General features: G+C 41.6%; 1 protein-coding gene across 1 annotated transcript in view; it reads left to right on the top strand.

Moving 5' to 3' along the window:
* LOC102485198 (S-adenosyl-L-methionine-dependent tRNA 4-demethylwyosine synthase) overlaps positions 1–14290 on the top strand; it is a 169297-nt gene that overhangs the window by 8384 nt on the left and 146623 nt on the right. Inside the window, exons 5-7 of the mRNA XM_006155033.3 lie at positions 1649–1843; positions 4193–4480; positions 12044–12166. Coding sequence (XP_006155095.2) covers positions 1649–1843; positions 4193–4480; positions 12044–12166 — 606 coding nt within the window. The remainder of the gene's footprint in view (positions 1–1648; positions 1844–4192; positions 4481–12043; positions 12167–14290) is intronic.

Raw genomic sequence — 14290 nt, 5'->3', positions numbered from 1 at the left:
GAGAGAGAGAGAGAGAGAGAGAGAGAGAGAGACAGAAAGCGAGAAATCACCTCCCAGGGGGGATGGCCATGCCGCAGTCCCTTCTCTTCTGTTCTCCTCTTGGGATCTTGGGCACACACACATATGCACCTGGCGTGAGTTTAAGACCCCGGGTCCAGTACTCAAACCACAGTCGACTATATGGGAGTCCAGCGACATAGACATTACTCCAAATGCTGGTCCTACAAGTATGGGTTTTAGAGTCAGAGAAATCTCTCCTTAGTGGTATCACCTCAATATATTACTTACTCTTTATAATAGTTTCATTTCTTCATTTGAAAAACCCATCCTCCTTCCCCCAACCTTCCTTCAGTCACGCCCAGGTAAGGAATTTTGCTCCATAACAATGGTTCTCAAAGTGTAGTCCCTAAACCAGCAGAACTAGCATCTCCTAGGAACTAGTTAGAAATGCAGATTCTGAGGGCCCAGCCTAGCCCTGCCAAATTAGGCTCTGGGCATGGTGCTTTGTTTTAATAAGTGCTCTAGATGATTCCGGTGTAGCTAAAATGGTAAGAGTTAGAGTTGGAAAAGAAGCAGTTAAGATGAGGTTGACAAACATTTTCATAAACGGCCAGGCATTAAGTAACTTCAGTTTTTTGGGCCACATAGCTACTCACTTCTGTCACTGAGCCACAGAATAGTCATAGATAATCTAAAATGACAAGTGTGGCTGTGTTGTAGTGAAGCTTTATTTGAAAAAACACGGTTGGGTCCAGCAGATGGTGCAGCGATTACATCACCGGACTCCCACTTGGCTGACTGGTCTGAGTCCTGGGTACGAGTGTGCCTAAGGTCCTGGGAGGAGAATGGAGGCGAGGGATTGCAGTGTGGCCATCCTCCCTGTGGGGTGATTTCTCACTTTCCCACTCACTGTCTCTCTTGCTCTTTGACCAGTGCATGCACTCTAAGGCAAAAATTTCTTAAAAAATAAAAGAAAGAAAAAACAGGCAGCAAGCCCGTCTTGGCCTGTGGGCTGCACTTTGCCAGCCCCTGGACAAGTGTCCGGCTGTATCTCTGTCCGTTTATTTCTCCCGCAAGAAAACATTGGCGTGTGCATGAGTGAACTTGAATGTACTGTGAATTATTTGTGAGAAATTATTAGCAAACTCTGATGCTTAATTATAAAGAAGAGATTATTTATAACTTGTGTCATGACTTGGAACTCAAGCAGATAAAATACTAGGCTAGCAGGGCTGAGCATGTCTTTTGTTTGCCTATGTAGGTAATGGTGCCAAGAGGTAAGTTACTTTACACTGGAAAATTGTATTGCTTAAATTTTACGATAATTTTAAAGAAATCTGTCTGTATTTTTCTCTTTGACTGATTTGGATTTTATTTTGAATATGACCGATCAGAGATGATAGGAACTTACAGTTTGAGAAACGGAGGGAGGTATGTGTGAAGGCTACCAGGAGGTATATTCGCAGTTTTTCTCCTGGGCAAGGTGTCCTTGTGATTTCTTTCAGTTTTGAAAATGAGTAGTGTTTATCCAAGTACCTTTGTCATTAGGGATTAGTATGGCACAAATGTCAAGATTTTAAGAAAGGATCATTTTCACAGATAACTTCTATCCTTAGTGTGATTCTAAAACTATTACTTTTTTGGTTAGGCTACTAGCAAAAGTGTCTGTGCCTTCCTGGTTGCTACGTATACTGATGGCCGACCAACGGAAAGTGCGGAGTGGTTCTGCAAATGGTTGGAGGAAGCGTCCAGCGATTTTCGATTTGGCAAAACTTACCTGAAGGGTATGAGATATGCAGTGTTTGGCCTGGGAAATTCTGCCTATGTGAGCCACTTCAACAAGGTAGGTATATGTCAAATTATAGGGATAAATGATCATTTAATTAAAAAAAACCCAAAAAACAAAAAACTGTTTTACTCTGTCCGCAAACACACATATGCGAAATAATATGGAAATTTTGGTACTTAATGATAGATTTTGTGTGTTATCTATCTATCTATCTATCTATCTATATTTTTCCCCATAGAGTGTGTGTGCCTATCGAAGAGAGAGAAAGAGAAATTCAGAAATCACCCTTCAAGGGGGATGGACATGCCACACTCCCTTCTCTTCCATTCTTCTCTCAGGATTTTGGGCATGCATGCACAGGTGCCCCATGTGTCTTTTAGGCCACCAGGTCCCAGACTTGAACCATGGTCGACCATGTGGAAATCCAATGTATTAGCCACCATGTTATCTGCTGGCCCCTCATGTTATTGTACAGTATACATAGTATGTAACATAGCCTCTCAATAAGATGTTTTTGTTGTTATAGGGTGGGCACCACCACACCCAGATTTTTTGTTGTTGTTTAAAAAATTATGTAATTTTATTTGTTGTTATTTTAAAAATTTGCTCTAGGGCATACATGCTCACCAGAGAGAGACAGAGAAGGAGAGAGAGAGGGAAAGTGAGAATGCAAGCCCCCCAGGTCTAGAACTCGAATCATAGTCGGCCATTTGGGAGTTTAGCGCCCCAACCACAATGCCATCCCCTGGTCTTTCTCAATAAGTTTTGATTAAGTAGAATGAATGAGTATGTTGTCTAGTGTTTTAGCAGCCTGAACTCATGACCATTGAGTCCAGCCTCCTGGCCTCAGTCAGAACCTTGTAGGTGAAAGATCACTGAATCTTCACATTTTCTTAATGATCTCTTCTGTGGTTGACTATCCTTTCTTGCCCAACCTAACTCTTTTTTAAATTTAATTTAATTTTATTCATTTTTGTTATTTTATTTTTAAAATTTTTTGTATGAATTTGACTAGAGAGAGACAGAGAGAGAGAAGGAAAGTGAAAAAGCAAGCTGTCAGGTCCGGGACTCGAACCATGGTCAGCCATGTGGGAGTCCAGCCGCCTTAACCACCACACCACGTGCTGGCCCCTTGCCCAACCTAGCTCTTAATACAAGTGAACTCATTTTGTTTAAATTATTAATTTTTAAAAGGAAATAGAAGAAAAATGTTCATTGTCATTAATGTAAATAGAACATTAATGTAAATAAAACATTATAAATCTTTTTGTTTATTTTCCTCGATCTTTTTTCAAAATTAAGTGAGGAATTAATTTTGCTCCTTTTTGTTTTAGTTCTGTTTTCTATACTTCATGAAGCCTCTCAGTTTTTTAGTGGTTATAAAAGCTTTTGTGTGTCTACCCTTTCCTAGAGATGGGCCCAGCCCAGCGTGGCTGTCTTTGGTGGAGTGTGAATGATGATAGATGTGTGGAGGTTTCTTTTAACTTTTTAAATTCAATTGTTATAACATAGATTTCCTCACATATTTTCAAAGGAATTAGACTAAGAATGAGAAAATCCAGATAATGTAAATATTTTGTTTAACATCTTTCTGCTCAGGAAGCCTATTAAGTTTTTGAACTCTTTTTTTGAAGAGGTTTTTGCTATAGGGCACGTGTGCTCGTCAGACAGACAGAGAGAAACAGAGAGCTAGAAAGTGAGAAATCACCCCCCGGGGGGATGGCCACGCCGCAATCCCTTCTCCTCCATTCTCCTCTCGGGATCTTGGGCACGCACGCACATGCGCCCGTCATGAGTTTAAGCCACCAGGTCCGGGACTCGAACCATGGTCGACTACGTGGGAGTCCAGCGACATAGCCATTACGCTAACTGCTGGTCCCAAGTTTTTGAACTCTTAACTGTGCTTCTCAATAACCTCGTGCCTCTGCCTAATTTCTCCATATTACAATGAAATAAATTTCTGAGTTTATGAAATTCTGAATCTTGCCAAATTAAGTACATTTGCAGTTATTATCACATGGGCATTGGTCCCATAGGCCTTTGTTACATTTTTGGAATTAATTTTGTTAATGCATATTTTATTCTGACTATGATTTACAGTGGTAGCTTTCAAATTCTGTTCTGGTTATTAACCCCTTGCTTAATAAAAAGGTTGGTTTGTTCTTTTGTTAAAAACATTTTTATGCAGAAAATTAGAATACATACCACGTAGCTTCTCTGGATTTAGGCTGGCGTTTGAGGTCCGAAAACCCCTTTTACTGAACGGTTCCTTCTCTCACGAGTGGCAGTCATCAGGGATCCCAGAAGAACTTTGGGCTTTTGCAGACTAGTCTAAAAACCAGATTTAGGAGGTCATAAAACAGATTTAGAGGACTTTAGCTCATCTACCTCTTTGTCCTGCAGGTTGGCAAAAATGTCGATAAGTGGCTCTGGATGCTGGGTGCACATCGTGTGGTGGCCAGAGGGGAGGGTGACTGTGATGTGGTCAGAAGCAAACGTGGCAGCATTGAAGCTGACTTCAGAGCTTGGAGGACCAAGTTCATCTCCCGGTTGCGGGCACTTTGCAAAGGAGAGAAAAAATCTTGTGGTGGCAACTGCAAGAAAGGCAAATGTGAATCCAATCTGCATGGCTCACAGCAGAAGGACCTGGCATCCCACACCCAAGATGAATCACATCACAGAGACCCTGAGGTATGCAGCCCATGCTGTCATCCCTTGGCCACTTTCCTCCTACCTTTGGAGATACCAAACTTTACCTCTGACCTCAGAAACCATTCCACTGGCTCCTGGTTAGAAGAAAGATCTGAAAGTCATGTGCCGATGTTTTAGAGAGTGTGTGACCTTAGGAGCCAAGCCACCTTGTGCTAGACGCTTTGCTGTATCTCCTTTTTAATTATTGCATTAGAATCAGGTATGTTTTACTGCCTTTTGCAGGATAAGTAATGGGAGCTCAGAGACCTTAAATATGTTCCGGAGTGAATTCATTTTTTGATATCCTCAGATCATGTAGTCCTCCTTATGTAAATGACTCCAGTAGTTATCAGATGGCCGCAAGCCATCTCCACATCTCTTTCTTCTCCTATATTCTAAACATTTCTCTTCCTCCTTCAGATACTTCCTTTGATCCTCATGTCTTCAGGTATCACTGCTGACATCCTCACAGCTGTCACCTTTTGGCCATCCACATCATAGGAACAACTTTTTTTTAATTTAATTTTATTTATTCATTCATTTATTTTTAATTTGACCATAGAGAGACACAGAGAACAAGAGAGAAGGAAAGTGAGAAAGCAAGCCACCAGGTCTGGGACTTGAACTGTGGTCAGCCATGTGGGAGTGTCCAACACCTTAATCACCATGCCACCTGCTGGTCCTGATAGGAATAACTTTAAATTCTGACTTACTGTCTTTTTGGCCGTCCTTATTCTTATCACTAGTTTTTGTAGCTAAGACATCCATGGAGATAGTCTGCCTAACATCTTGACCTGACTATTTCCTGGCTTTCACACTTCCAGCCACTGTTTTTCCACTGACCCTGGTCTGTCCCTTCCATAGTCACTCCTGAAATTCAAATTCCTGTGACCCTATCCTGACCTCACTCTGAGGCCCCCTACCTACTTTGAAATTCTTTTAATCCCATGTCTTTTTCACTGGAGAGTGGAAATTGCTTGCATCGTGTGTGAATGTCACAAAGCCCAAAGTCCCAAGAAGAAAATGGAAGAGAAAGGATTGTGGTGTTTCCCTCCTCCTTGGGGGCAGTAGGGTGATTTCTTACTTTCTCTCTCTCTCTCTCTCTCTCTATTCAGCAGGTACATGCGCCCTATAATAAAACTAAAAAAAAAAAAAAAAAAAAAAAAGTTTATTTGTGTATTTCTTCTACGTGAGAAATAGAGAGACAACATTTCCAATAGTCTTTTTTTTTTTTTAGAGGTTTTTGCTATAGGGCGCGTGCGCTCGCCAGAAAGGAAAAGAGACAGAAATGTAGAAAGCGAGAAATCACCCCCTGGGGGGGGTGGCCACGCTGCGGTCCTTTCTCCTCCATTCTTCTCTCAGGATCTTGGGCATGCACGCACACATGCCCGGTGTGAGTTTAAGCCACCGGGTCTGAGACTTGAACCACAGTTGGCTATATAGGAGTTCAGTGACATAGCCATTATGCTAACTGCTGATCCCTCCAATAGAGTCTTACTGATGCACTCCATCTCAGCTTTAGCCACCTCTGGATCATGGGCATGTTTGTGCCTGGCTTATACAGGGAAGTCTACAGACATGAGCCTGGAACCTTTCGATGTGGGTCAGTCTTGAAAAGTGTTATGCTTTATTTCTGTGCTATTGTCCATCCCCTCTACCCTTTATATTATTTTCAATTGGGTTGTGTTTTTGTTGTTAAATGATAAGTTGTCTTTATTTTGTCTTAGTCACCCTTATCAGATACGTAATTTGCAAGTATTTTTTCCCATTCTGTAGGTTTTCTTTTTCACTTTCTTGATAATGTCTTTTGTCGTGCCCAAGATTATAATTTTATGAAGTTCAGTTTATCTGTTCTTTTGTTGTTCATGCTTTTGGGGTCATATATATGAACCCAATAAGAAATACAAGGTCATAAAGATTTGCCCCTATTTTTTCTCCAGGATTTTATAGTTTTAGCTCTTATATTTAGATCTTTGATCCATTTCTGCATTAATTTTTATGATGTGAAGTAGGAGTCCAGCTTCAACCTTTTTTTTCTTAAGTTTTATTTGCTATAGAGTACGTGTGCTTTCAGGAGAGAAATGGAGAGAGAGGGAGAAAGTGAGAAAGCTCCCCTAGAAGGAATGTCCATGCTGTAATCCCTTCTCCATTCTCTTGGGGATTTTGGACACATGCGTGTGTGGCTGGTGTGTTTTTTGAGCAGTTGGCCATGAGGGATCTAGTAGCCAGAGCCACCATAGCACTGTTTGGCCCGCACCTTCATCCTTTTGCGTGTGGGACCCAACTGTCCTAGCACCGTTGTTGAAAAACTCTTCTTTTTCCATTGAATGGACTTGGAGTCCTTGTCAAAAGTCTTTTTCCTTAGATGTATTTGTTTTTGGAATCTGTTCTGTTTAATTGATCTATATGTATTATGTCAGTACTATGCTCTTCTTTTTTTCTTTAGAGAGCTATTTGCTATAGGGTGTGTGTACTAGCCAGAGAGACAGAGAGAGAAAGTGAGAAATCACCCCATAGCAAGGATGGCCACACTGCATTCCCTTCTTTATTCTCCTTTTGGGATTTTGGGTAGGCGTGCATATGCGCCCAGTGTGAATGTCAAACCACTGGGTTTAGGACTTGACCCGGGTTCAGCACCATAACCACTATGGCACCTGCTGGCCCCTATTTTAATATTTTTCACAGGTTTTCCATAGGATGTATGCTCACCAGGGAGAGAGAGAGAGAAAGTGAGAAATCACCCTCCAGAGGGGATGGCCACACCACAATCCTTTCTTCTCCATTCTCCTCCTAGGATCTTAGGCATACATACACAAATACACAGTGTGATTTTCAAGCCACTGGATCTAGGACTCGAACTGCAGTTGGCCATGTGAGAGTTCAGCAATGTAATCATTATGCCATCTGCTGACCCTCGCTCTTTTAAAATTATTTATTTAATTTTACTTATTATTTTTAGAGAGGTTTTTATGTGTACTGGCTGGAGAGACAGAGAGAGGCAGAGAGACAGAAAGTGAGAGATCATCCCTCAGAGGAGGATGGCCACACTGCAGTCCCCTCTCCTCTGTTCTCCTTTCTGGATTTTGGTCATGCGCACACATGTGCCTGGCGTGAATTTGAAACCTCTGGGTCTGGGACTTGAACCACAGTCGACTGGGAGTCCTGCAGTGTAACCATTTTGCCATCTGCTGGTTCCATATTATTATTATTATTATTATTATTATTATTAAATTTGCTACAGGGCATGTGTGCTCATGAGAGAGAGAGAGAGAGAGCGAGCGAGCAAGCTTCTAGCTCTGGAACTCAGCTGCAGTTGGCCAGTGCCTTAACTACTATGCCACCTGCTGACCCCAGTGCTAAACTGTTTTGATTACTATGGCTATATAGTAACATTTGAAGTCAGAAACTGAGTTCTCTGATCTTACTCTGCTTTTTCATTATTGTTTTGGCTACTTGGAGCCCTTTGTACTTTTATATGAATTCAAGAATTGACTTTTTCCATTTTGCAAAACATCGTTGGGTTTTTGATTGAGATTGCATTGAATCTGTATCAAGAAAACAGCCATAGACAATGTGTAAATGAATGGTCATGTAGAGATTTGACCTGAGGCTGGCTGGATTCGGCTTGTGGACCATAGTTTGCTCTCCTCTTGCCTAAAGTATGTTAAACCTATCCATTTCCTTCTATCTCTACTGTTAACTTGGTGAGTTGAAACCTTTTTTCTTGATTAGACTAGTATGGGTCTTCCCTCTTGTTTTTTCCTCTATCTGTTCTTCAGTGAACATTCAGAATAATTTTCTTTCTTTCTTTCTTTCTTTTCTTTTCTTTTTTTTTAAAGGAAGATTTTTGCTGTAGGGCACATTCACTTGCTAGCGAGACAGAGAGACAGAAAGTGAGAAATCTCCCCCCAGGGAGGATGGCCATGCTGCAATCCTTTCTCCTCCATTCTCCTCTAGGGATTTTGGGCATGCAGGCATATGCGCCTGGCATGTGTTAGGTCCAGGACTCGAACTGCAGTTGACTATGAGGGAGTCCAGCAATGTAACTAATATGCCATTTGCTGGTCCCTCAGGGTAATCTTAATTTTTTTTGACAGATTTTTGCTGTAGGGTGTGTGCACTCGCTGGAGAGACAAAGAAATAGAGAGATATCACCCTCCAGGGGGAATGGCCATGCTGCAGTCCCTTCTCACCCATTTTGCTCTTGGAACTTTGGGCATGCACGCACACATGCCTGGCATGAATTTCAAGCCTGTGGGTCCATGACTCCAACCGCAGTTGACTATGTGGGAGTCCAGCTACATAACCATTACACCGTCTGCTGCCCTATCTCACAGTAATCTTAAAATCACAAATCAGATCATGTTACACTCCTATTTAAAAGTCTTAAGTGATTTCCCATTGCTGTTTCAATAAAAGCTGCATTCCATGTCAGCACCTAATCTTACTCTGCGTTTCTGTATCCTCATCCTACTATTCTCTCTCTTCACCAAGCTCTGGCCACACTAGTTGGATTGGTATTGGAAATATTTATTGAATGATGAGTAAGTTCAGACATCCAATTTTACGTCCTCCTGTTACTCTGTGGGTCAGACTAGTATATTTTCTTCCCTAGAGTATTGTAACAAATCACTCATCATTATCCTTGTCTACAGTCTTGCCTCCCTTAAATGATCTTCTATATTCCCAGTAAACTGAAGTGATGAACTGCAGATCTGTGTTATTTCTCAGTTTAGACCATTTTAGAAGCTTCCCATCCTCTCCTTCTAGGAAACATAGGACCCTACGCAGTCTTGCCCACATCTTCCTTTCTAGCATTTTCTTCCTACTTCGTGTGCTTTATTCTTTTCTTTACAGGCAATTTCTGACTTGGTTGTAGTTGCTGCATGCCTCCTGCCAAGGCCGAATGACTTTGGCTGTCCATCTCCAACAACTTCCTCAACTGTCTTTTCCTTGCTAGGCCAGTTTACTTATCCTTAACATTTAGCTCAAGTGTCGTCTTGCTCAAGCAGCCTCCCGTAGATTCTGGCCCAGGCTGCATTTTGTGTTCTGAACCTTTCCACCAAAGCATTAGCACTTTACAGTATATGTGTCTCTGTGTCTCTTTTACTGGATTTGAAGTCTCTCTGAGGACTAGGGGAATGTGTCACATTAATTTTCTAGCCCTAGTGCCCATCATGAGTCATGTGTAATGTTTATTGCAAAGAACTTTTGAGATTTCCCAAGGTCACAGAGCTAAGTTAGTAGCAGTTACAATTAGATTTTATGTGAAGACGAAATAGGTTCCTTTGGGAGGCAGTAAATTCCTGACATGAGACTCTGTCAGAAACTCTGAGGGTCTAAGGAGAAGTTACTGTAGAGGGGCATCTAGGACAGGAGTCAGCAAACCGGCTCACTGGCCAAATCCAACCTACTGCCTGGTTTTTGCTTTATTTATGTGTGTGTGTGTGTGTGTGTGTGTGTGTGTTTTGATAGAGTTTGGCTGGGCCTGCCTTTTTTTATTTTATTTTATTTTTTTAAGTAAAGGCTTTGGGAACAGAGCCATTCCCATTCATTTGTGTGTTGTTGCAGCTACGTTTGTGTTAGAGTGGCAGAGTTGCAGAGTTGAGACAAATGCATATCCTGCATGGTCAGAAATGTTTACTATTTGGCCCTTTCCAGGGTAAGAGGGGAGATTGACTAGATGATGCCTGATGTCTTCCACAGCTGAGATTCTGTAATTTATTGGGAATGAGAAGTAGGAGCAGAGGACACATAGGTTATACTGATTTTTACTGCAGTCCTAGGAAAACAAGCATGTCCGGAGAGATAGTACCCATGTATGTTTAGGCACATCGACCAGGAAACATGGGCCTAGAAGCTCTAACAAATTGACTGATCATTCTGAAATATGTTTAAGGTGGTGGTCTCAACTCTGTTCTTGATAGCTTGAGCATGAGATTGGGGGGTGGGGTGGAGAGAACTGGGAGAAATTTTTCTGTTAAGCTGGACTGAGATACGTTAAATTGTACTTCCAGACACTTATTAGTAGGAATAGTTTATTTTGTCATGGGAAGTAAGGGAACGGCTGTGTGAGTCATTTATTGACAAAGGCAAAGATTCACCAGTGATCCACCACAGCCCTGCTTCTGTATTATCAGGTGTGGTTTCACCAGGAGACGGTAAGAACCTCTGTGAGTAGTGTCATCTGGGGCAGGACCATGAGTGAACTCAAGTGGGGCCATTTTATTTTGTATTAAGCACTTGATTTGTATCACCTGACATCTCTGCTATACTCTGGAGTATATTGGCCAGCACATGAAGGTTACCAATATCTTGTTTCTTTTAACATTAAAATGACCCGGGGGTTATTTAGCAAGTGCCTGATGTTTAAAATAAACAACCCCCAGCTCCTTGGGAGGCAGAAGGATTGTGAATTGGAGGTTATCCTGGGCAACATCATGAGACCCTGTCCCCCCAAAATATACAGATGTAATAACCAGCTACCTCACTTCTAATTAATAATTACCTGTTTATCCTTCAGTTCTACCTCAGCATCTCCTTGGAAAAAGGGATGAAGGCTGTGCCTCTCTTTCTGATTTCTTAACTGCTCTAGCCCTTAATTTCCTCCCTGCAAGATGATGCTGAACATGTCTACATCATAATTAGTTAAGGATTAAAGAGTGAATGTCTGGGATCAGCAGTTAGTGTAATGGCTATGTCGCTGGACTCCCATGTAGTCGACTGCGGTTTGAATCCTGGACCCGGTGGCTTAAACTCACGCTGGGCGCGTGTGCGTGCATGCCCAAGATCCCAAGAGGAGAATGGAGAGAAGGGATTGCGGCATGGCCATCCCCCCTGGGGGTGATTTCTCACTTTCTGTCTCTCTGTCTCTCTCTGTCTGTCTGGTGAGCGCACACACCCTATAGCAAAAACCTCTCCAAAAAATAAATAAATAAATAAATAAATAAATAAGAAAAGAGTGAATGTCTGGAGAACGCTGTGTGTTGGGCACATAGTAGATACATGCAAATCTTCCTTCAGAGTCACATCATGTGTTTACTGCTTCTGTCTAGGTCCGTCTCCTTTCCCTGGGCCTGCTCATACTGTTTCCATGTTCAAGGGCAGGTGAGACGTTAGTTATTCTCACTCTGTGATCCTAATTCACAGTGATTCATCTGAAGCCAAGACCTAACATTTTTTTTTCTTCCATTAAATATTTGGGCTGACTCTAGAGTCTAATGGTTAAGAAAGCAGAATCCCACATGGCCAACTGTGGTTCATGGCCAGTTTCTGGCCCTGACAGCTTGAAAAACATGCTAAATATGTCTGTGTATATACCTCAGATTTTGAAAGAATGGAAAATGGAGGAGGGATTGCAGTGTGATTATGATCCAAGGATATGGTGGGAGGGTGCTTTCTCCCACTCCCTCTCTCTGTGTCTCTGCTCTCTGGTGAGTGTGCATGCTCTCTGGCAATCAAAAACCAATGTATAGACAGTGAACTCTCAGAGTGAGGGGATGTGTGAAAGAACATGGCCTCTGCTCCTTTGAACATTGTATTACTGAAGCATTTATCTTCCAGGAGGAAGAGCCCTGTGAGAGCACCAGTGAGGAAGAGTGTGGTGCTGAGGACCATCAGAGCCTAAATTCTGTCGTTGATGTTGAGGATCTTGGCAAGATTATGGATCATATGAGAAAAGAAAAGGTACTATTATTTGGGGAAATAATGAACTTGGATCATGTGCTGGTTATCATTTTGTGTACTGTATTGCTATATAGTCTTATCTGAACTCACAGTATGATTTCTCTAGTTCTTCTCTTGAGACATTTATAATAATTGGCCATTTTTCATGAACTTTGTGGAAATTTTCCCTCTCAACTCTGGGAAAATAGGTTTGTAGGAGGATAAGCTGGAAGTTTTAGGGTAGAGGTTGAGGGAAAAGGTAGGTGGTTAGACAGACTTCATTCAGGGCTGTGTGAGAGTGAACAGCATGATAGGATTTATGATTGTTGAGATTCCAGGTGGAGTTCTGGTGTAAATTTGCTTCCTTTTTATATAGATTGGATAGTGTTGGGGTATAGGGATGGCAGCCTGGTGTATAGGTTTGAGATGAGCATGGGTAGGGGTCCTAGAAACCCAGGAAATGTTAGTCTGGCATGTATAGTCTCAGTGATGAGATGAACATAAGAATTCTATAGTGTAGTAGGATTTTATGCAGATTCCAATTGTCTGAAATTATAATGATATTACATCTATGGGTTGAACAACCCTAATCCAAAATTCCCAAATCTGAAAGGTCCAATATCTGAAACTTTTGACTATTTACACTATTAGTGGAAAATTCCATGTCAGACTTTATGTAATGGGTCACAGTCAAGATACTGCAGCACAAAATATTGTATAAAATTCCCTTCAGACTTTGTGTATAAGGTGTATATGAAACACAAATGAATTTTGTGTTTAGACTTAGGTGCCATCCCCAAGACATTATTATATATTTGTAAATATTCCAAAATCTGAAATCCGAAACATTTCTGGTTACAAGCATTTTCAGTAGGGTTATTCAACCTGTACTCTAATATAAAAATATAAAGTCTTGGGGCCAGCAGGCGGCGTGGTAGTTAAAGGGCGCTGGATTCTCACATGGCTGGCTGTGATTTGAGTCCTGGACCTGGTGGCTTGCTTTCTCCCTTTCCCCTTCTCTCTCTCTTCCATTCTCTGGTCAAATTAAAAAATAATAATGGCAAATAGAATTCAATAAATAAAAAGTTCTTAAGAAAATAGAAAAAATAATAAAGTCTTCCAATTTAACTGTTGGTTTCAGAAAATGAGACTTCCCTAAAGAAACTAAAAATTTGTCAGGTTCATAAACCTTGAGGGGAAAAATGTGAAAGTATTAGAAAATCTGAAAAAATCCATGATAAAACTTATGTTAATTCAAATGAGAGAATTTACGAATGTAGTATAATGTGTAGTAATGCACTAAATCAATAGCCTTTATTATTTCCAAGCAATAACCAGTTCAGCCCATCTCTTGGGGTTGGAGGTAGGAAGGCACCATATCCCAGCCTGTTCATGTGAGTTGAGGAGGGAACTCTAAGTACCTTTACTAGCATTCTGCAAATAAATCTTTACAAATTCTCTCATTACCTCCATTTTCTCCACTCTTTCATACCTTTAATGTGGAATACCCCTTTTTAAAGTTGTCAGACTCTCTCAGGCTTGTGTGTGTGTGTGTGTGTGTGTGTGTGTGTGTGTGTGTGTGTAATAGTGTATGCACTTGCCAGAGAGAGAGGGAGAGAGGAAAGCATGCCCAACAGAACATGGTCATGACGTGGAACAACCCAAGTCTGACAATTGCCTGAACTTTCTGTTCTGATACAGAGAAACTTGTGCATAACCTTGAAGCAGACCAGGGCTGGCTGATTGTTGCCTGGGCTTTCTGTTCCCCAGTGTGCTGAAACTGCCCCTCCTCTGAACTGTTGAACAGCTGGAGATCTTGAGCTCCCTGGTTCTCTCCTAGCTCTGTATTAGGGCAGACACAGAGCTCCTACCCTGATAGGACACTCCAAGTGTACTGCAACCGCCCCTCCCAATTCACCCATGAAAGTCTGTGTCCAACTGTTAGCTAGGGCCAGAGATTCAGAGTGTTAACTCCTCCATGCCCGCTAGCATAATGAAGAGTTCTTTTTCTTCTCCAGAGTGCTATGTTTTCATCCCTTGGTGTTTGTTTTTCTGCAACAGTCACTCCACGATCCTTTTTCCTCTATTTCTCCATCTTGTCAGGATTTTGGATACAAATGTATATGTACCTGGTGTATTTTTCAA

The sequence above is a fragment of the Tupaia chinensis genome, unplaced genomic scaffold (assembly GCF_000334495.1).
Source record: "Tupaia chinensis unplaced genomic scaffold, TupChi_1.0 Scaffold000429_1, whole genome shotgun sequence".
NCBI classification, from domain to species: Eukaryota; Metazoa; Chordata; class Mammalia; order Scandentia; family Tupaiidae; genus Tupaia; species Tupaia belangeri.
This window is presented reverse-complemented; position numbering and strand designations above follow the sequence as displayed.